Source organism: Vidua chalybeata, chromosome 14 (genome assembly GCF_026979565.1).
Source record: "Vidua chalybeata isolate OUT-0048 chromosome 14, bVidCha1 merged haplotype, whole genome shotgun sequence".
Classification (NCBI taxonomy): Eukaryota; Metazoa; Chordata; class Aves; order Passeriformes; family Viduidae; genus Vidua; species Vidua chalybeata.
Genome location: NC_071543.1, coordinates 13863885 through 13884571, shown reverse-complemented (window position 1 = coordinate 13884571; position 20687 = coordinate 13863885). Strand labels below are relative to the sequence as shown.

The 20687-nt window shown below is 57.7% G+C and overlaps 1 protein-coding gene and 1 long non-coding RNA gene across 4 annotated transcripts in view; both read right to left on the bottom strand.

Moving 5' to 3' along the window:
• Window positions 1–20687, bottom strand: part of STARD8 (StAR related lipid transfer domain containing 8) — a 41332-nt gene that overhangs the window by 16971 nt on the left and 3674 nt on the right. The window contains exon 1 of one of the 3 annotated variants that reach the window (XM_053955642.1): window positions 12670–12902. The exons of 1 other annotated variant lie outside the window; for it this stretch is intronic. Coding sequence is in view for 1 of the 2 variants with exons in the window: in XM_053955641.1 (XP_053811616.1) it covers window positions 1011–1044 (34 nt within the window). In the remaining variant the exon portion in view is untranslated. Of the gene's footprint in view, window positions 1–1010; window positions 1052–12669; window positions 12903–20687 lie in introns of those variants that run through there. One more of the 3 variants, XM_053955641.1, reaches the window with a different exon arrangement.
• Window positions 7025–9216, bottom strand: LOC128795123 (uncharacterized). Its single transcript, XR_008433408.1, has 3 exons — window positions 8999–9216; window positions 7438–7642; window positions 7025–7157 (listed from the first exon to the last, which is right to left on the bottom strand). It is a non-coding gene; the product is annotated as an uncharacterized LOC128795123 (long non-coding RNA).

Below are 20687 nucleotides of genomic sequence, written 5' to 3'. Positions count from 1 at the left end.
CGGGGGTGCAGGCTCAGAACCCCTGTCTGTGCAGGGACTCCTCCAGGCACCGCCACGCATCAGGGCATAACCCAAATTCCAAGCTTCCAATGCAGCCAAGGGACATTTCTCAGGGGGACACGGCTCTGTGTGCCCAGGGGAAGGACTCACAGGCTTCTCCCATCAGGACCCCCTTCTGCTGCACCCCACACCCACTGGCACCGCTTGAGCATCGCTCACCACAGCTCTGGGGGCATTTCCACCTCCACCAGGCATTTCCACCCCACAGCCCCAAACCCCGCTCTTTTCTCATTCCTCCTCCTGAAAACTGCTTTTAAATCAGTGAACTGGTGTCAGCAGGTGATGCCACATCCCAGAGCACGGCTGGCACCAGCACCATCGCACCCCTGGCCACGCCGGCTGCCGCCCTCACCGCCTGCCAGGGCCGGGCTCACACGGAAGGATTTTGGCTCAGGAAACAATCGGAGATCAGGAGGAGCTGGCACGCGGCACTCCCACCGGCTTGGCTGCCTCTGGCAGAAATAAACCCAAATACTACCAGGGCTGCAGGTCTCTTCTGCCTGCTGCCCCTCGAGCGTGGAGCAGAGAGGGGAAGGAGAAGCTCCTCGCGGTGTCACTGAGGCCAGCCCGTGCTCTGTCACTGCCACCGCCCCTCTCACCCCTGCCCCGCTCAGCCGCATCCCCGGCCCCAGCAGGCTCCTGCACACCCCGCTGCAGCCCCGCTCCGGGCACGGGAAAAAAGGTGAAGGAAATTCTGGTTTTCGAGAAAAGATTAAAAAAAAAAAAAATACCCAACAACTTAACAACAACACAAGCGACACCGCTGAGCCCTGCTCTCGCCCCGCTGTGTAAGAGCCAGAGCAAACCGCCCTGCTGCACAGGAAACGCTGCTTCCAAGAAATCTCCAACAAGAAAAAAGGTCATTTTAGAGCCTTTCCCACCTCCCCCGAGAGCGTTTGCTGCCTGGATCCTCCCATCCAAGCACAGAGCCGGGACGCGAGCAGACTCACCGTGGCAGGAGCTGTTAATCCCGGCTTTGTTCATTGGAACCCGTGGCTTAAATGCAGAAAAAAAATATCAGCATGACCCCCAGCCCCCTTCACTCCCTCCTCGGCCACCCAGCACTATCCACCGGCGGCAAGAGACCTTCCCACAGGCACTCCATGGCAGAGCTGCAGTTTTCCCCCCCGGCAGGGCTGTGCCGAGCCGAGCCGAGCCGACGTGTCCCCGCCGCCCCGGCAAACAGGACATCCCGGCCCCGCAGGGCTGAGCGCCACGGCGGGGGTGGGAGCGGCGGGGAGGGCTCCATCCGGTACCGCTCCCAGCCCCGCCGTCCTGCCCGGCACAGCACAGCACCGGCCTGCCCAGCCCGGCACCCCGGTGCTGCCAGGCGAGCCGCAGCTTTCCATCCCAAGCGGAGAAATAAAGGGTTAAGGGCAAAGCGGTGCCGGCTCCAGGCGCTGGGAGCAGGGTCGGTGGGGAGTCTGAGCTGTCTGGCAGGACACCGGGATAGAGGAGAGGGATGGACACCCCAAAACCCCCTCTCATCATCAGACATCAGCTACACAAACCACTGTCCGTGAGCCTCGGCTGAGCCTCCTCAGGAGCTGCCAGCTGGTTCTGTGTGCAAGGGATGGGAAAAGTGGCTAGATACCTAAGAGGACTAAAAGCTCAAAAAGATGGTTCAGGGACAAGAACAGCAGTGCCTGCAATCTGAGATATCCAGATTAAATCACCCAATTCCCTACAAATTTCTGGTTTGTGCTGAGCCCAGTGTGCTCCACCTGCCCTAGGAATGTTTCTTGCCTGTGCAGCAGGCGTTGGCTCACCTCTCAGCCCAAAGCAGAGGGGTCAGCACAGCCCAAGCAAGAAGCTGTGGCTGACACAGGATTAGTCTCTGCAACGAAAACCACATTTCCTGTGCCTGCACTTCCCAAACCAGAGCTTTGGCATAAATCATTCCCCAAACAAGCTGAGCATCATCTCACCTTGCTTCTGATTCCCGGTGAGAAACACCATAGGTCTCTCATTCCCACCCAGGGATACAGCATTGGAAAACATCCCACCTGCCCTCAGTTCACACCTGGCAGGTCAGACCCTGCAGATCCAGGCCCAGAGGGGAGCCCAGGCTGTCAGATCTCGCTGTCCTGACAGGCTGTGACAGCGATGGAAGCTCAGCAAACAGGACCAATGTCATCCCAAAAACACGGGGGGCAGTGAAACCTGCAGATAGGGGTGGAAACACAGCAGGGACATCAGGTTTAGGGAGGTCACTGCGTCAAACAGGAGCACAAGGTCTACCTCTTTCTTCATCTCCCAACTGGAACGAGATGATGTTGGGGCTGGAGTTGAAACTCAAGGCTTCCCATTCTTTATGCAGCTAGCAGGAGATGCCAGGACAGCAGGACGATGGCATTTTGAAAAAGTCTTAAAGGATGTCACAGTTTTCCAAAGAGATGAAGGAACATTTCAAAGAAACACAGAAGTCTCCTTGCCAGGAATGTGGGGAATGTCAGGGAATATTATAAAACAGGATGAAAAACCTGGCCTCAAGCAATATTAGAGACTCTTCTCTGACAGTCAAGATGCTGAATCCCAATGGAAGACCAATCATGGGAATGGCAGAGTCAGCTTACATGGTCCCGTCCATCTGCCTCCTACCAGAGACTCCAGCACAGCCAGGTCTGCCTGTGCCCCTTTCCACAGCCAAGCCCACCCTGCACCCGAGCATAGGCCAAAATGGGGCCCTTTACATAAAAAACAGCATTTCTGAGGAGCCAAGGCAAGCAAAGCCTTGTGGGACACAGAGGAGAGCCATGGATCGGGAAGGATCCAAGGATGCACAAAGGGATCTGGGCTGCTCCGTGGCTAAAAGACAATCCCAAATCCAAGACCTTTGCTGTAAGCCAGGTGGAATGCTTCCCAGACATGGTTCAAACAACTCTTTTTCAGTTTGGTTAATTAACCAAGCACTTCCTGTCCTTCTGAGGGATTTACAGGCACAGGAGCTCACACCCCTGGCACAGCTACTCCAGCTCACGGGAAGTTACGACGCCGAGCACACCGGAGCCAGAGTGGTGGCTGCTGACAGCAGGGTCAGGAGCAGAGGAACAGCTCCTGGGGTCAGAAGGAGAAGCCCTTGCTGAAGGGGTCAGCAGGCAGCAGGAAGCCCCAATTCCACACATCAGCCGCTTGCAGTAGGAAGCAGAGGCGAGTTACTGGCAGAGCAGTGCCTTTGGCAGGAATGGGCATGTTTGTTCCAGCTTCCCTTCCATGTGAAAGCCCCTCTGTAAGGAAAAGATTTGTCACAGCAAGGCCCACTTGAGGTTTTTCATCTGGGCCTGACTGCACAACGGCCTCGCTGGTGCTCACAGCTGGACATGGTGAGGATGGGGCTGCTCGTGGGTGACAGATCCCCTCCTGATTTTGGGCTTGTGCCAGGGCTGGGAAAGGCTCCAGCCTGTTCAGAGCTTCCCAGGGGTGATACTAAGAACACTTTGCCCTCACAACAGCCATTCTGGAATAGCCACTGCTTTCACACAGGGAGGAACCTCCCCAGCCAAACCCTCACCACAGTAGCTGTGCATGGCAGGGGAGCCATCCCCAGCAGTCAGGGCTGTGTCCTTCAGAACACTCTAAAATGCTCCTTCCCCAAGCACATGTTCCTTTCCAGTCCCAGCAGTGTGCAGCAGCTGCCCCACTGGTGTTTCTGAGGAAGCCTTTGCCTCAGCAAAGCTCTCCCCCAGTGCTTCTGGCTGATGTGCTTGTGGTCAATCAATCAATCAGCTCACACCCTTCTAGAACTTTATCCATCTAATTTTATGACTAATTTTTGACTGACATGCGAGTTTTCAGAAGGGACCCAAAGCCCCAGCACACCTCAGCATCCTGGGGGCGAGCGGCACCTGCCCGCAGCCCCATCCAAGACAGCTCGTGCCTTGATTTGCCCAAAATCCCAGTCCCAGTGCCTGGACCCGTGGCTGCTCACCCAGCACTGCCTCACTGAGAGCCACAGCCACGCACACATGGCCAGCCACGCTCCACTGCCCTGCCTGGCACGTGACAGGTGACACTGACCCGTGACCGCCGCACACAAGGACTCGCTGCTCTTCCCGCCGGCTGCTCACCGAGTGTTTCATTCCCACCTGCCCACAGGGCTGTGGAGTGGCACAAGGTCCCTGCGGGCTGAGAGCACCAAGTGGGGCTGCAGGAGCTGATCTTTGCTTTCCTTGGTCTCCAGAGCATTCCCAGAGAGAGAGGTGGGATCTGGCTTCTCCTCCCCCTTCCACTGCAAAACACCCCCGTGCCCATCCCCACCCTCAGCAGAGCTGGAGATGAGCTGAAGGGGAGCAGTGCTGGAAAAACAGGGAAAGCACTGACAAAGCCACTGGTGCATCACTCCGTGCCACGATGGGCTGAGGAGCCTGGCCAAGAAACACAAATGCTCAATAATCCACGGAACCCAGTCTTACACAACATCCTCCATGCTGCCAGGAGCCCTTTGCGGCTCAGTCCCTGCTCAAGGAGCAGCATGAACCACCTGAGAGCAGGTAAATCCCAGGTGAAGCAGCTGAGCAGGTGACTGGCTCTGCCAGCACAGCCAGAGAACAGCCCAAAAATGTCCAAGATCTCTGTGGGTGCTGGCAGTAAGGAGAGACTGGGATCTCTGAGGATTTGAGTTCCATCCCGAGCCAGCACAGAGCACTCAGGGGGATGTGGCCCTGTCAAGATAAATGTTCTTAACTCACGAAAGTTTCCTCCTGTCCTCGGAGACCACTGATAAAATATCAGTGAACCTTATCAAACACCAATCATTGAGACTCCTGACCTTGCCGTCTCTGTCTTCTCCAACCATTGCGGCCAAAGAAACAGAGACACAAGGCTCAGGCTCCTTCCTCAGGACCCTGCCTGGGGGACCCCAGCCCAACCCTCAAAGCAAAAATTGACACCCAAAGCAGGGAGAGAGCAGGGCAGGAAGGAAAAGCGTCAAACTACGAGCTGAGCCAAGGGTCCAGCACTGCTTCCTGCCACAGCTCTGCAGAGAACTTCATTAATGAGCCAACAGCTGCAGCTCCCCAGCCTCTAACAGTGTTCACAGAAACAAAAAGTTAATTAAAAAACAATCCCTGCTGCTTGAGCAGGTGGGAAGGCCATGGAGAGCAGGAGAAGAGAGGCACCCTCACAGTGTGGCTGCAGCACGGCGGCGGTGCTCGAGCTCCAGGGACAGCATGATCCCCACCACGGCTTCCTCAGTCAGAGGAAGAGCTTTGGGCACACCCAGCTCCTCTCAAAGCAGGCTCTGCCGGTGGGGAAGGACGATCCACCCAAAAGTCACCAGGTCCCAGCAGCCTTTTCCTGCTGCACCTCGCTGTGTCTGGGATTCTGCAGTACCCAGAGCTGGCTGCAGCTGCAGCTGCCGGACACTCACCCAAGGTCAGGCTGGCAGCCCCGTGCCCAGGAGGAACATGAGGCACAAAACTGCAGCTCACCAGCAACTCTGACTGCTGCCACTTCTTCAATCCCACACCACCACAGGGATCACAGCATCATTGACTCGTGGAACTAAAGGATGGTTTAGTTTGGAAGGGACCTTTCAGCTCATCCAGATCCAACCCCTGCCATAGGCCGGGACACCTTCCAGCACACCAGGTTAATCCAAACCTCATTCAACCTGGCCTTGAACACTTCCAGGGATGGGGCAGCCACAGCTTCTCTGGGCAACCTGTGCCAGGACCTCACCACCCTCACAGGAAAAAATTTCTTCCCAATGCCTCAGCAGCACTTGAGGGTCACCTCTGACCCCTCTCTTTGGACACTAAAAAAAGAGATTTTAAATTTAAAATGTGTGCTGCTTCTTTTGTGCCAGGAACTCTCCTCACCACACCAGCCAGCACCACCTCATTTTATCTATCCCTTCTTCCCTGCTTCCTGCCATGCACACGCCATCCATCAGAGCAGTGTCACCTCCGTGCCTGGCCCAGCACACAACGACCCCAGTTTGCAGGTGGTGCTTGCAGCCAACCGAGCCAGCACCCTGCCAGCTCGCTGCCTTTAACCTGAGGCAGCCCCAGGTGCTTTCAGAGGCTGCCTAGAGAGCACCAGTGCTCCCAGTGCAGCCACTGGGACCACCGCTCCTGCGGCTGCTGGAGCAGAGCGACACCCCAGTGCTGCCGGGGCCAGGAGCCAAGGCAAAACAATGGGAACCATTTACAGGGCAGGAAGCTGCATCTGCTGGATGAAACGCTATCTTCAAACAAGACGTGTTTGGATAACTCCAGTTTCATAAGTCGCCTCTTCCGATGTTAGGAAATCACGGTAATAAAAAGAAAATAAAATGGGGGAGAAGAAATTTGGCATGGGGAGCATCGGGGAGCAGCTCGAGCCTGGGGGAGCCCAGCCTGGGGCATGGGGTCTGGCTGCAGCCCCTGCCCCAGGATCAAGGTCTGATCAAATATCCTCGGGGAAAGAGTTAAATCTGCACTACCCACCCCAGGGGCACAGTGGATGTTGATGATCTGCTGCATTACCACCTTGGCTGGTTTGACTTTCCAGTGGCAATCAAAGCCATCCTGGGGGAGGGAAGACAGCCTCACCAAGCACAGGATACGGGGTTCAGCAGCTCTTATCTTGATCATCTTAAAGATAATGGGAGGCACGGCCTGAAAGCACCCTCGACACCCCGCGGATGCCAGCTCAGCCTCAGCACAGCGGCTGCAGCACTGCCGGGGCACACGAGGGACCCCGCAGGACCCCGCTCCTCGCCCTGCTGTGACAGCCCGCCCGGCCAGCGCCTCCCGCAGCTGCCACCTCCACAATTCGGGACAAGGAGCCAAAAGCTGAGGTCACCCGGCTCGGCTGCCGACCCTCCCCAGCACCCACCTCCCCTCCCCACCCTCCCCAGGCCAAATATAAATTTGCTTACAGGAAATGCCTTAAAGAAAAGGCACCTCCCTGAGTCCCGAAGAATGCCCAGAAAATAAACTGTCTCTGGACAAGAAGGAAATGGCTTTTTTTTTTTTTTTAATCACATTGCAAAGCAGCTTTAACCCCTTCAGTCCCTGCTGCAAATGCAGCCTCTGTGTGCCTCAGGGAATCTCAAGGTTTCCGGACCCTGGATTGGTGATGTGAGGAGAGCTCATCTGTGGCATCGCCAGATCCTGAAAAAAATGCCACAAAATCCAGAATCCAAACACAAACTCTCTGTCTGGCAAGCAAAGCACGGGACCTCTAAGAGGGGCTCATAGCTGGGGACCCACTCTCGATCTCACAAAAGTGCTGGCTCCATTCCCAGAGCCGCTGGGCAGAACAGGGATTTGCACAGCTGTTGGCATTGCTGGAGGTCCTGCACTGCAGCCAGGGGGGCAGGGGGCTGCACCTGTGCCCCCCTCCCCACCCAGACCCTTTCCACAAGGGCCCTGAGTGGGGTGTGTCACTCACCCCCTCTCTGACGGTCCCTCAGGGGCTGTGCTGGGATCTCCAGCAGATGGAAATGTGGCTCCTGAAGCGTGGCTTCTTGTGGAGGGCAGGGATGGGGTACCCCAGCCCCCTGCAGCCCCCCCAGCCCTGCACTGCAGCTGCTCCAGCCCAGCAGGGACACACGTGGAGGCTTAGGAAGCACAAACGTTGCCTTCACACCGACGTCCTGACACAAGGCACAAGAAAGCAAAAAGAGAAGAAATACAGGAAATCCAGGACGTGGAGAAGCAGCTGCCTCCAACAGTCAGTCAAGGACAGAGCAAAGCCAACAGCCCCGTGTGGAGAGCAGAGAGCTCGCTCTCCCCAGGCCCTCCACCACGGGACAGCACAATAAATAAAACAATAAATAAGCTCAGTGCCAGGATCTGGCAGTGTTCCCGTGCACTCACAGGTCACAGCCACAGAGAGGGTGATTCCATTCTCTCTGCACAGCGGAGGACACCGAAGCAGGAGCAAGGCCAAGGGCACAGCCAAAGCACTCCCTGTGTCACCAGCCCCCAGCACCCCTGAACATCCCCTTAATAACCAGGCACTTGGGGTTTTCAGCCCCAGAGGCCCTTCGTGGTTTGATCCTATTCAGCTGCTGCTGCAGAACGCCTCCAGTGCCTGCTGTGGTTTGGAATTTCTCGGCGCTAGAAGAGCTGTGTGGAGGTGTGAGGCCAGGCGTGGGAAAGGGAAGCGTGGGGTCAGCTGCCACTTGGCTGGGAAGCAAATTTCTGTCCAGAGCAGCAGCCAGGGCTCAGGGTTCAGCAGGCGATCACCTGCCTGGAGAACAGAGGCAATTTCTGCCTTGTCCCTGATTTTTTGCACTTTGTGTATGTCCATTATTTTTAGCTGGGGGAGAACCACTGCTTCCTACATCTTTGCTGCTCCCAAGAAAGCAGCACCACAGCTCCCAGGACTTCATACCAGGAGAAATCACACAGCCACAGTCCCTGTGTGCCCCCGGTGTGTCTGTGTCCAGGAGACTCAAGCCAGTGGCTCTCTCCATGCAACAGCCATCCTGGGATTTGCTCAGGAAGGTGTCTGGAGGCCATGGGGCAGCCCTCTGCCTGGAAAAACAGAGCTGGAACAGCAGCCCTGGCTGCCCAGACATCCTGCTCTTGCCCAATGACACTGATGAAACGAGGTCAAGTGCCCTCTGCGTCACCGCTGTGGGCACTGTCCTGCAGCCTTGTGACACCCCTGCCCAGGGTCAGTTCCAGTTTCAGCAGGAGCAGAGAGGGAACCAGCCAGCAGCCAACCCTCTGAAACCCCACAGAGCAAACCCCACCTGCAGCCTAAGAACCCCCCCTGCCCCCAGCCTAGCCTTCAGCACTGCCAGCAAAGCCTCATCCTCTTCACTCTTTGTCCTTTTTTTCTTCCTTTTTCCTTTAAATGCCAGCTTTCTTGTCCTCTCCACCTGCACCTGCAGGGCAGGAAATCTCCCAGCTCCCCCAGGCTGGGGCACACGGGACCCCTTGGGTTCAGCACCAGGACACCTTGGGAGAAGCTACCAGCTTCTTGAGCAGTGGGACCAAACCTTGGCTGCAGCACCCATGGAAATCCAGATGTTCATCCCAGGACCACGCCAGAAGCCAGGTGTCCCAGGACTTATCCTGACCACTCCACCAGCCTGTCTCCCCTGTAGAACCCCAGGCTTTGACGCTGCACCCCTGCTGGGATTCCATGTGTCCCCAGTGCAATGGGATAAGAAGTGGCTGAGCCCCTGGGGAAGGTCCCCTGAGCTGCTGAAGTTGTTCCCAGCACCGGCCGTTAACGTTTACTCTGCCTGTAACTGGCACGGGGTGACAAGTGCCCTGTGGTGATAAGGGCTCTGCAAACAGCCAGGCCAGCACCCATGTGGCACGGGGACCTGTCAATGATTAACCCAGCAGCTGCAGGGGACAGCAGCAGGCTGGGGACACGGCCACCCATGGGTGTCACTGCACCCAAAGGCAGGGAACACATGGGGACCCAGAAGGAGCCACATCCCATGGGATCAGGGTCACATGGGCATCATCAGGCAGAGGGTGACGAGCATGGGATGGGCAGAGTGAGGCCAGCACAGCTCCACACTGGTAATGATCCTCCTGCAGGACATGCAGGTAACACACCCAATGAATCAGAAGGCAAACAGATAAAAATCCAGAAGCCATCACCTTCCGGCACCAAAAAAGTATCCTCTTACTGGAAATGTAGGAACAGACCCTGTCTCTTTAAATCCCCACGCCCAGCCCCGCAGCCTGGAACGGTTCACATGTTGCCAAGGTGCCTGTCCAAACGGCAGGAACCGAAGGGCCATAGCAGCTCAATCATTAACCTGCCGAGACCCCCGGCCTCGCAGGAATGTGCCGCCGCTGCCGGTCCCCTCCGGAGCTCTGCTCAAAGGTTCACAGGCGCTCCTCTGCCCTGGCCACCAGCCCCTGGAGGCTCCAGCCACTTTCCAGCACAGCTTTCCTCCAGTGCTAAATCCCCCCAAACACCTCTGTCACATGTCCCAGCAGGAGTGGAACACCATGTGCAAGAAGGGAAGTTGAGAAATAAGAAAGCCCAAGTTCCAGGGAGACATTCCCATGCTCAGCAAACCTGTGACGTGGTTTGGGGAGCTGTTATCCCCCGTGGCTCCTCTTGCCTTGGAGTACCATTGCTGCTGCAGCAGGACCAGCATGGGCATGGCGTGGGATGGGAAGACTGGCAGGGCAACAGCATCTCAGCTTTTACAGCCCCCACACCACTTCTAAAGCTTTTTACGTGCACAAAACCAGCTCAGCTTTCATCCCCGGGCTCTGGTAATCCTTGTCACCAACTCAAAAGGGCAGAAGGGACAGAGCAACATCTCTGCTATGGGGCTGGGGGGAGGAAAGGAGACCCCCGTGTTAGGGGATGCTCTACTGGGCCAGGGAGATGAGCCCTGGCACAGGGCAGGAGTCCCACCACACCACAGGACCCCCCAGGTCCCCATGCATCAGGGCCACAGTGACCACTCCAGAGGCATTCCCTTCCCCACAGCGCTGCTGCCAGCACACTGCCTGAATTTGGGGATTAAAATCCCACAGACACCAAATGCAAAAGCCCTTCCAAAGCCACACTGAGGGCAAAGGCAAATCGCAAACTCTGCAACGGGCAAACTGTCTCAGGCTTTTCATGGAGTGATCCCTTGAAGGAAGGAGACTTTGTTCTTCTCTCTACTGGCAGCGATTTACCCTCGGCAGTGCCTGCACCCTTCAGTGCCAGCCAACTTCCAGGCCTGGTCCTTCTGCCCAAAGTCACGCAGCAACCTCAGCATGCCCTCGGGGAAAGGGCGACCTTTCGTTCCCCCACTCACTTCAATTGACTTTGAGAACCTTCAAATCTTTTTGAAATTAGTACAAAACCAAAGGGAAGTACTGACGTGCCCTTGGGCACAACCACATTTTGTTCTCTTACGAAACTGAAGCGCTGGCAGCCTGTCCTGTGAACACAGACTGGGGTTTGGGCATTGGAGGCGATGCAGACAAAGAATTCTCAACGGAAGCACGGCTGGATTTATGCAGTCAGTCTTTTATCAGAAAAGGATTTCTTGGAGGAAGTGCAAGCACATGGCATGAACGTGAGCTGCTCCTCAGAAGGAGCTTTGATACCTGCTCCACGCTGGAACTTCGTGTTTTGCCACACACAGAAAATACTGACAAGCTTTCAGGATAGGGGTGGGAGCTGATTTTTTCCCTGCAAGAATGGAGGGAGACTGATGGGATGCGAGCTGATCCGTGGCCCCTGCTCCTGTTGGCACACAAGTGCCAAGAGCAGCAAGGGGTGACTGCACAGCCACCTCCTCAGCTGGGCTTTGGTGAGAATGCAAACAGAAAAAGGCACAGCCATTGATAACAGTTCACGTATGCAAGTGGAAAAGAGTGTGGATTTCTGCCAAAAATTCACGATATGCACTCCAACACCCAGGAACTGTACAAAGGTCTTTAAGTAGAAGAGGCTCTGCAGCCCTCGGCACACACGGAGCATTTCAGAACACAAAGCACACATCCAAACGCACAAAGAGCTGGTGTTTGAGCTCGGCACATCAAAGAGCCCCCGAGGAAGCAGCCTCTCACCTCGGCAGCACGCTTCCCTAGAGCACTGCTGGGTCACAAGGTGACGAATGACACCGGCACAGCAAACCCGCCCGTCCCTACCAACGACAAAGGGCTCCAAAGGAGCCGACCTGCTGCAAACGTGCCCATGGCACTGAAAGCCAGGACAGAGAGCCCAGCCTCCCCCACTGCAGCGAGAGGGCCCGATCTGGAGTGCCCTGACAGATGGCAAATCCGTGTTTTCCCAGCCACCAGGCTACCTGCACTAATCCCAGGTAAAGTAGGCGAGGAGGAGCCCTGGGAAAACGCAGGTGGCCCAAACCCCACATCCCTCCTGAACCCTGCCAGCCGCGTGCGGGTCAGCGCGGCCGGGCCCGGAGCTGAACGTGCCAAACCCGAACCCGGCCGCTCCAAAGGCAGCCGCGGATTCTCGCCCGCACGCTGCCGTGACTCAGCCCGCGATAACAGAGGGATCCAGTTACTGCACGAGGCTGTCAGGAGCTGCATGCCAGCTCCAAGCTTCTCATCCTCCCCACCTGCAGCAACAGGCACCTCATGCGGGCACCGAGTCCGTCCCGACACGGACACCGGTGCCAGAGCACGCACATCCCACCTGGAGGCATTCTGGTGCTGCTGGAGGCAGCAGGGCTGAGCAGCGTTCTCTGGAGCCACAGGTGAATCACAAAATCTCATTTGGGTCAGAAAAGCCCGCTGTGACCACCGAGCCCAAGTGTTCCCCCCGCTCTGCCAAGGGCACCGCTAACCCATGTCCCCAGGTGCCACAGCTGCACAGCTGTTAAATCCCTCCAGGGACAGTGACTCCACCACTACCTTGGGCAGCCTGTGCCACTGGACAATCCTTTCAGAGAAAGTCCTTTCAGAGAAAAAATTGTTCCTAATAGCCGACTAAACCTCCCCTGGCACAACTTGAGGCCACTGTACCTCCATCACCTCATGCCTACTTACTCCACTACACACAGAGCTGTGAGTGATTTCAGGAAGGGATTCTGCCACGCGTGTGCAACAATCGGAGCACAGCCCAGCCGAGCCAAGGAGCAAAGACAGCAGATTGCTGGGTGCTTTCTCCCAAAACCCACCTCCTCCTCTGCGCTCACTCCCCGCGCCCAGCCGTAGGTTCCCCGTTTACCTTCAGGCTGTGCCCCGTCCAGCCGCGCTCTCGGGGCACCTGTCGAGGGAGGAGAGAGGGCTCCGGAGGAGATGGAGGGCGTAGGGGGGGACTCTCGGTGGCCGGGCCGCCGCGGGCAGCGGGCGGGCTCGGCAGTGCCAGCCGGCGCTCCGGCTGTTGTCGGTGTGAGCGCGGCCGCGGCAGGTGCGGGGCTGTGCCGCGGGGAGCGCCCGGGATCCGCCCCCCATCGCCGAGATCCGCCCCCATCCATCACAGCACCGCCCGCCCCGGGATCCGCCCGCCGCCCCCGGCACCGCCCCGCGCCCGCAGCCCCCGGCCCCGGGCTGGAGGAGCGGGGGCTCCCCGGTGCCACATCGGCCACTGCCGGGGAAGCGGCTGCCGCGACACAGGAGGGATAAGGAGATGCTCCTGGAACCCCTCTGCCAGGGAGCCGGGCTGGGAGTGTTCACCTGGAGAAGGCTCCAGGGAGACCTTAGAGACCCTTCCAGTGTCCCAGAGCTTGGGACAAGGGATGGAGGGACAGAACAAGGGAGAATGGCTTCTCACTGAAAAAGAGAAGGGTGAAATTCTTCCCTGTGAGAGTGGGGAGGCCCTGGCACAGGGTGCCCAGAGAAGCTGTGGCTGCCCCATCCCTGGAAGTGCCCAAGGCCAGGCTGGATGTGGCTTTGAGCAATAGTGGAAGGTGTCCAGCCATGGCAGAGGAGGGAATGAGATGAACTTTAAGGTCTCTTCCCACCCAAACCATTCTGTGATTCTGTGCGATATGTGAAACCCAGTGGAACCCCAAACCCCATCCATGTCCTGCACTGCCCCAGGCCCCCATGCCCCCCCAGCTCAGCCATCCCTCTCCCTCCACTCCCAGACTGGCAGCAGCAACTGCAGGGCCTGCAGGATGGGGACACCAACAGCTGTCACCTCCCCGCAGGGCTGAGCACCCACGAGGATCCCTCTGTCTGTTATCTCCACAAAGAGGAGCCCCAGGACAATTTCTGGACACACCTGGCTGTCCCCAGCTCTCCCTGTGGGTCAGACCCAGCAGATGGAACAGCTGGGGTGGAAGCCACAGAAAAACGGTGCTTAAAATGGACTTGAAGGATGAAATTTTTGTGAGTAATGAGAGGTGAAAGGGCTGGAGGTCAGGAAGCACCAGCCCAAGCATGGAGGGAGAGGCAGAAATGGAGGCAGACAGCAATCTGGGGTGGGATGACCAGAAAACCAGGAGAGAGACCAGGTATGTTGTAGGGATGCCAGAAACCACCTTTCCTCTGGAAATCACTGTTTGGGGGGATGCCCAAGCTCCCAACACGGGAGAATCAGGTTAAAAAACAGGATTTTCCCCCATTGTTTTCATAGTCTGAGAGGCACATCTTCCTTCCTTCCTTCCCAAGCTCCTGACTTTCCTCCCAGCAACCTCTGCCTGCCGCAGCCCCCCCTGCCCTGGCTCTCCCCACGGAGGGAAGGGACTCCAGCACAGGCTGCTCAATGCGGCTCTTGTTGGCTACGAAGTCCTCCCGCAGCTTTGTGCGTGAGAGCCCCTCGCCAGCTGGCCCCGAGGGGTGGGCAGGGGGTGGCAGGGGGTGACAGCAGGCAGCCGGTGCCCCTCGGGGTCAGCCCCAGCGAAGGGAGAAGCTGTTGATCTGGGGGGATCACTGGAAGGTCATTTAGGCTGTGAGCACCCGCGGGCAGAGGAGGGGTCAGGGGGATCCGGGTGTCAGGACCCAGACGAGCCTTGACCCCCACAAGTCCCGACCCCGCCAGAGTCCGGCTCCCCGGCTCATGGGGAGGGGACAAAAAGGGACAGAGGGCGAGCAGAGCCTCTGGAATCACGATGGGTGCAGAGCCCTGGAGCGCTGACCAAGCCCCCAGCCAGCACCCCAGGGGACAGCCGGGATGGTTGTTTCACCCGGGTGGTCCCAGCACGGTGACTGCCACTGGAAAAGAGCCGGGCTCAGAGGTTTCAGGCATTTTTCCACTCGTTCCTTGCGTGAAGTAGGAACAGGGGAGGGTGTGGAGGCAGAGAGCAGGAAATCTCGCAGAGACGCTGAGCTGGAAAGAGGCGGGGGCAGCGCGGGGCCCGGGGGTCCCAAAGCGCGACCCCCCCACGGCCCCGCGGGACACGGCTCCCTCTGCTGCCCCGGCACATGAAACCCCGGGAAGAGTCACAGCAAGGAAACAGCGGAAAGGGACAAAAAACGACTCAGAGTCCACGGGAAAAGCACCTTTGCTCCAGCTGGGAACCCCCCGCAGAAGAGGAACCCACGCACCCCCCCCGGACACATCCTGTACCAGCACGCCACGGCCTTTTCACTGCTGCTCTTTTCCAACAACCCGAGTAAATGGGAAAAAAAAAGGTTACAGTTTTCTTTCAGGTGTATAAATACAAAGAGAGCCCAGAAAGGCACCCACAGGCAATGGGGTCTGGGGCCTGTGTGTCACACCCAGCTGCCAGGGGACTCCTGCTCTGCTAATGCATTATCCATGGCTCCTGTTTTTCCACTGCTGCAGATGGAGAACAGGAGAAACTCGTGTTATTTTCACATGAAGGGTGCCACCCCCTGGCAGAGCTGGCCCAGCCTGTACTGGCACCCTTGCCCACCTCAGGATGCCCCATTTATCTCTGTCCAGCCGCCCTAGTGCAGAATGCTTGTTGACTTTTTCCAATCCCCAGCTGTAAAAGCATCACCCAGGTGCTTCCACTGCAGCCCTTCCAACCACAGGGTACCCAGAAAATCCCAGAAGGAGCCCCAGGCCCACAGGGCATCCCTAACACCCCTGAAAACAGTGAATTTGCAGCACAGAGAGCCCAGAAACCACCTTTGCCCATCCACCTGAAGCTTCCAGGACCACAGGGATGTTCCAGCGCTGGCCTCACACCAGCAGGAAGGGAGCAAACCAGCTCCAGCCAAGAGGAGGAGGATGGCTTCAATGTCCTTCATGAGAGGAAAATCAGGGGAAAGAGGTCGACTGGCACACCCGAAATGGCAGCTGGAGCCGTGCTGCCAGCTGCACGAACACAGCAGGCGGGATCTCAGCAGTGCCGAATTCCCCGGCTTCCAAAGGAGGAGGGAGGAAAAGAGAAGCTCAGAGACACACACAACAGCATCATTCATGGAGCTGGGTTTGTGCAACAAGGGTCCTGTGTCTGGCTTGGAGCTCCGGGCAATTAAAAGAGCAGCCACAGATCTAGGAGAAACAGCAGGAATTTATCCGAGGAATCCGGATTATGTGGCCACTGCTGAAGCCGAGCAGAAAGCCCCCAGCTCCTGGAAGGCAGAATGCTGGCAAGTGATGAGCAAGCAGCTCCATTATCCAACTGCTCCTGCCTCACCCACCCGAGTCAGAGCCTCCTCTCGCCACATCGGGGGTGGGGGAATAACTGCTGCTGCTCCAGACAGTCCCACCAAGGGGAGGGTGAGGACCCCGGTGCCCAGCCCACACGTGGACCTGGCTGCAGCAGGCAGGGGTACGAGGGGCTCGGTGCTGCAGGGCTGCTCGGGGGACACATGGCAAGCCAAGCGGGCTGTGGTCCCAAAGATAAGGGCGGCACTTTGCAAGTCTAAGAACGTGGTTTTCCATTCTGGTCCATCCTTGGAAGCATGCACGGGGTTACCAGCACGTGTGAAAAGAGACAGGATGCTGAGCAATCTTGTCAAAATCTTCCTGGCAGGGCTAGCTCCTGGGAGCAACCACAGACCCTCCAGGAGACCCCAGGGAGGATCTGTGCTCCCTGCTCTCACGTGGATGATCCCAGAACTCCCTGTCCCCTGTAGGAGATCCTGTTCCCCCTGATCCATGGGGCAAACAGCCCCTGGCTACAACTTGCCACATGTGCCAGCTCTGAGCCAGGCAATGTCACTGGCATGGGGAGAACTTTAGAGAACTGCACTTCCCCCTCACCTACAAGAAACTAAGCCTATCTTCTCATCCCTGAGGAATAACCCCTGTCCACACAGCATGTTTTGGGCCATTCCTGAAGGGATCATTTATCAGCAGAAAGAATGAGTCTCCAGGTGTGAGGTGGAATTGTTCATTAAGCATCACAGCCGATGGAGAAACCAGGCAGCAGCAGTTCCTCCTTCACACAACCCAAAATAAATGGCTTTCAAGATCATTACCCACACCCTGTTATCACAGGCATCTTTACAAGCCACATCAAAACAGTTTTAGCACTGGAGTTCCAAATGAACAAAAACTCCTTAAGCATTTTCACAGCCTTGACAAGATGACTGATAAAAGCATCATTAAAACATTATCAAATACAAAATAATGCTCTTTCTTTGATGAAAAGTGGAAGCTCTTTTCATCTGACCAACCCTCGGGCGGATGATTTGCTTTACCAGTCGGTTCAGAACAGTCCTCGCCTCGGCTTTGGGACCGGCAACACTCAGACACAACAGATAGCCGGGCACGGCCCGGAACACCACCAAAATCGCCCGGCTTTGGAGGGAAAGCAGAACCCGAGCCCCTCAGCCGCATCCCCTGTCCGCGCTCTGCCCTTTGCATCCACCGCACCGACACGCACGGAGCCCACCCTGCGCCAGCCCCGTCCCTCGCCCGCCGCGCAGCAAACGCGACGTCCCCGCTCCCGGCGCTGCCCCGCACCGGGCTGCTCGCAGCCCCCGCACCGGGCTCGCCCCGCAGCGCCGGGCCCGCACTCACCTGCCCGCCCGCGCCGTCTGCCCCCGCACGGAGCCGCGGCCGCGGCGCGGCGGAGCCGCAGCCCCAGCGAGCGCCCGGAGCCCCGGCGCGGAGCCGCGACCCCGGCCCCGTCCCGGCGACCCATCGCTGCTCCGGCGGGACGGGCGAGAGCGGCGGCTCCTCCCCCGCCGGGATGCCGGCACGGGACCGGGGCCGCTCCCGGGCAACGCCCGCTCCCCTTCCGCTCGTTCCCCGCAGCCCCGGCGGAGCCTCCCCGGCCGCGCCTCCGGCCGAGGAAGCCGCTCTCCCCGCCGGGTCCCGCAGCATCCCCGGGACGCGTCGCCTGGGACCCCGCTCAGCCCCTTCCCCCAGGGTCGGGCATCACCAGGGGCCAAGGTGAAGGTGATGCTGAGCCACGTGTTCCACCTGAGCCCTCCCAAAACTGAGTCACCTCCGCTCCGCTGCCACCCCGCGCCTGGGCGCGCTCGCTGCCGCCTCCGCTGCCGGGGGCGGGCGGATGTTCAAAGCCCTGCAGACGCGCCGGGCAGGGCTCAGGGGCTCTTCTTTAAGAAGAGAATGAATTAACGTGATCAGACTGGCCCGCCAACACCTCACACTGCTTTTTCCCCATCTGACCTCTTGGGCTTTGAAAACAAACTCCTGTGAGCATCACACAGCCCCAGGAGGCCCCCACAGCCCCATGCCTGCTCCCTTTGTACCAGCTTTGCCCAGAAGGACTGAGGGGCTACTTCAGGAGCAAGGATTACCTTCCTGTGCATGTTAAGGCAGTTTGCATGTCCAAGTTCTGACCAAAGAAAAACCACTGCCCAGCCAAACCTTTCCACCACTTTTCAGTGTATTTTCTCATGATAATTTCAGGGAAATGACCACACTCGGAACTTCCCTCTCACTCCTTTCAGTCTCATGCAAACCACCCGAGGATGCAGATAGAAATGTACTTTCCTGCCTGCAGTTACTTTTCCAGTCAGTCTCAGTTGCTCCTTGCTGCCACGGAAAAAACTTGGCGACACTCCGGGCACGAGGTGGCTAAAGGGGCTTTTTCCCAGCTCATTCCCTGCACTTCCCATGTGCTCTGAAGCTCACCAACACAGAAAAACCTTCTCTCTAAGCCAGGCCCTTCCTTTCTGGCCTTCAAAGAAAATCCCCCAAACTGTGAGCGGATCCTGCTGTCCAGAGGGGGGAATCTGTATTTTGTTAGCTACAGGAAACGGGAAAACTTCCAGCCCTGGAATTAAAGCCCAGAAGGAAGGAGCTGAGCTGGGGGAGGGGTCTCTGTCACTGCAGCAGTCATCAGGGGTTCAGAGCTACACAAATTTTGCAGGCAGAGGGACACAAGAATGAGAACTGGTGATTCGCCAGCCAAGCCTGAACCCAGGAAGGCAGGGAAGAGGAAGAGGAAGGAGCACAGAATCCCCTCATCACATGTCCCACCAAAACCACAAATAATCACATTCGGTTCAGCTTTTCTACTTCCCAACGCTCTGACCCACGCCCAACCCCATGACTGCCTTTTCCACCATGTAAGAGCAGCAGTTTCTCAACGAGTCCCAGAAGTGCCCAAAACGGGTCCTTGCTGCCACGTCCAGCATCCCACTCACTCCATGGGTCCCTCCTGATCTCCCTGGCTCTGATGCTACAGCCAGAGCATGGCCCCAGTGCCACGAGCAGCAGCACTGGCCCCTGCATGCCCACACGTCCCAGGACAGCCCCCTGCCAGCCCCCTGCCCCTCTCCCTTCCAACACATTCATGACAAAACCAGATCCCAGTCTCTGCTTCTCCCCCAAACCCGGGGAATCACAGTCATGGGCTCAGGTCAGGTGAGGAACGGGGGCCTCGTGCTCAGGCCACAAACCCACCAAGTCAGCGCAGGAGATTTTTGTGCGAGGAGAGACGAACAGCTCAGCTGTGACAACACATCAACAACAGCTAAATTTAGCAGGTTATTTTCGGTGATCCAGATGCTGAGTAAATACAACCTTATTATTTCATGCAGGGGCAAAAGTTCAGCCGAGTCCCTTGTGCTGCTTTTCCCTGTTAGTTCACCACATCCAGCTGCAGGAGCCCACCCTGACATGCTGCAATGTCACCACTGTCAGGCTGTACTGGCAGGAGCCACCAGCTCCATCCCTGTCCTTTAGCAGCAAGAGGAGCCAGTGCTCCATGACATGGGCAGAGCACCTCCCGGCCCCTTTTGGAGGGGCCTGGTGCTGCTGTTGGTAGGAATTTATTCTGAGGATGCAGTTTTCAGGTGCATGGCCAGGCTGCAAGCCTTTCCTTTCTTCAAGCTTTTCCTTTCTGCCCAGTCCAGAACAATACATGGGAAGTGAATGCTGGAGAGGAAACAGAGGGTTAGGAAATCCATGGAAACATGACCCAGCTGGGATTGTTCCAGTGGTTCAGTCTGGGGCTGTGCAGGAGCTCTGTGTCCCACGCAGCCAAGGGGACTGCAGGGTGGGCCAGGGAGGGCTTTGCTGCAGGGCAGAGCAGCAGGAGGGACAGCAGGGACACAGGAGTCCCCATGTGCTCCACAGCTGAAGCATCACCTCCAAGAAGGCAGATGAAATCCAAGTTGTTTTCCACCATCACTGCTGCAGGAGCTGCCATGGCATACCCAGGTGTTTTAATGCTGGGGGGAGCCACAGTGACCTCATCCAGCCAGTGTTCAGGGAAGGGGACGTGGCAGCACAACCACAGCTCCAAAAGGGGGGCTGGGAGTGGGTCTGCCCATGCCTGGAGAGCAGCTCAGGGAGTTTGCCAGGTGTGCAGGGAGAGCAGCAGTGCTGAAGGGGGAAAGTCAGAGGCAAGCTCTGGGAACTGATGGAAGAGACCCTTTACCAAGAGCTACTGGGATAAAGCAGAACCATCTCCACCCTGCCTCGTGCCACCGTGTCAGGAGCTGAGGTCCTCGTGCCACCCATCCAAGGAGACTGAAATTCACCATAAGGGAAGGGAATGGTGTCCCCCAAGCCCACGGCCTGAATGCCCCCTTTGTCTGAGCATCTTCTGGGGACAATGAGTGAAGAGGGCAGCAGGCACCTGCCCTGGCCCCTTCCCAGTGGAGGGCACAACCCCCTGCAGGCTTGCTCCTGTTCAGTGTAATCCATGGGAAAGGGAGAATTCCAGCCTGCCCCAGGCACCGCTGCAGGTCACAGTGACACCAGGAGCAGCTACATCACATCAAGTCACAGGTGACAAATCCCACAGTGAGAAACTCTGCAGCTGCTCAGGACACGAGGCTCCTGCTCAGGACACGAGGCTCCTGCTCCTCCTGCCCCCAGAGCCCATGGCCACCCAGCATCCCTCCAGCAGCCAGAGCTGGGACAGGGACATGTGACAGGCAGGTGTCAGCTGGGGTCAC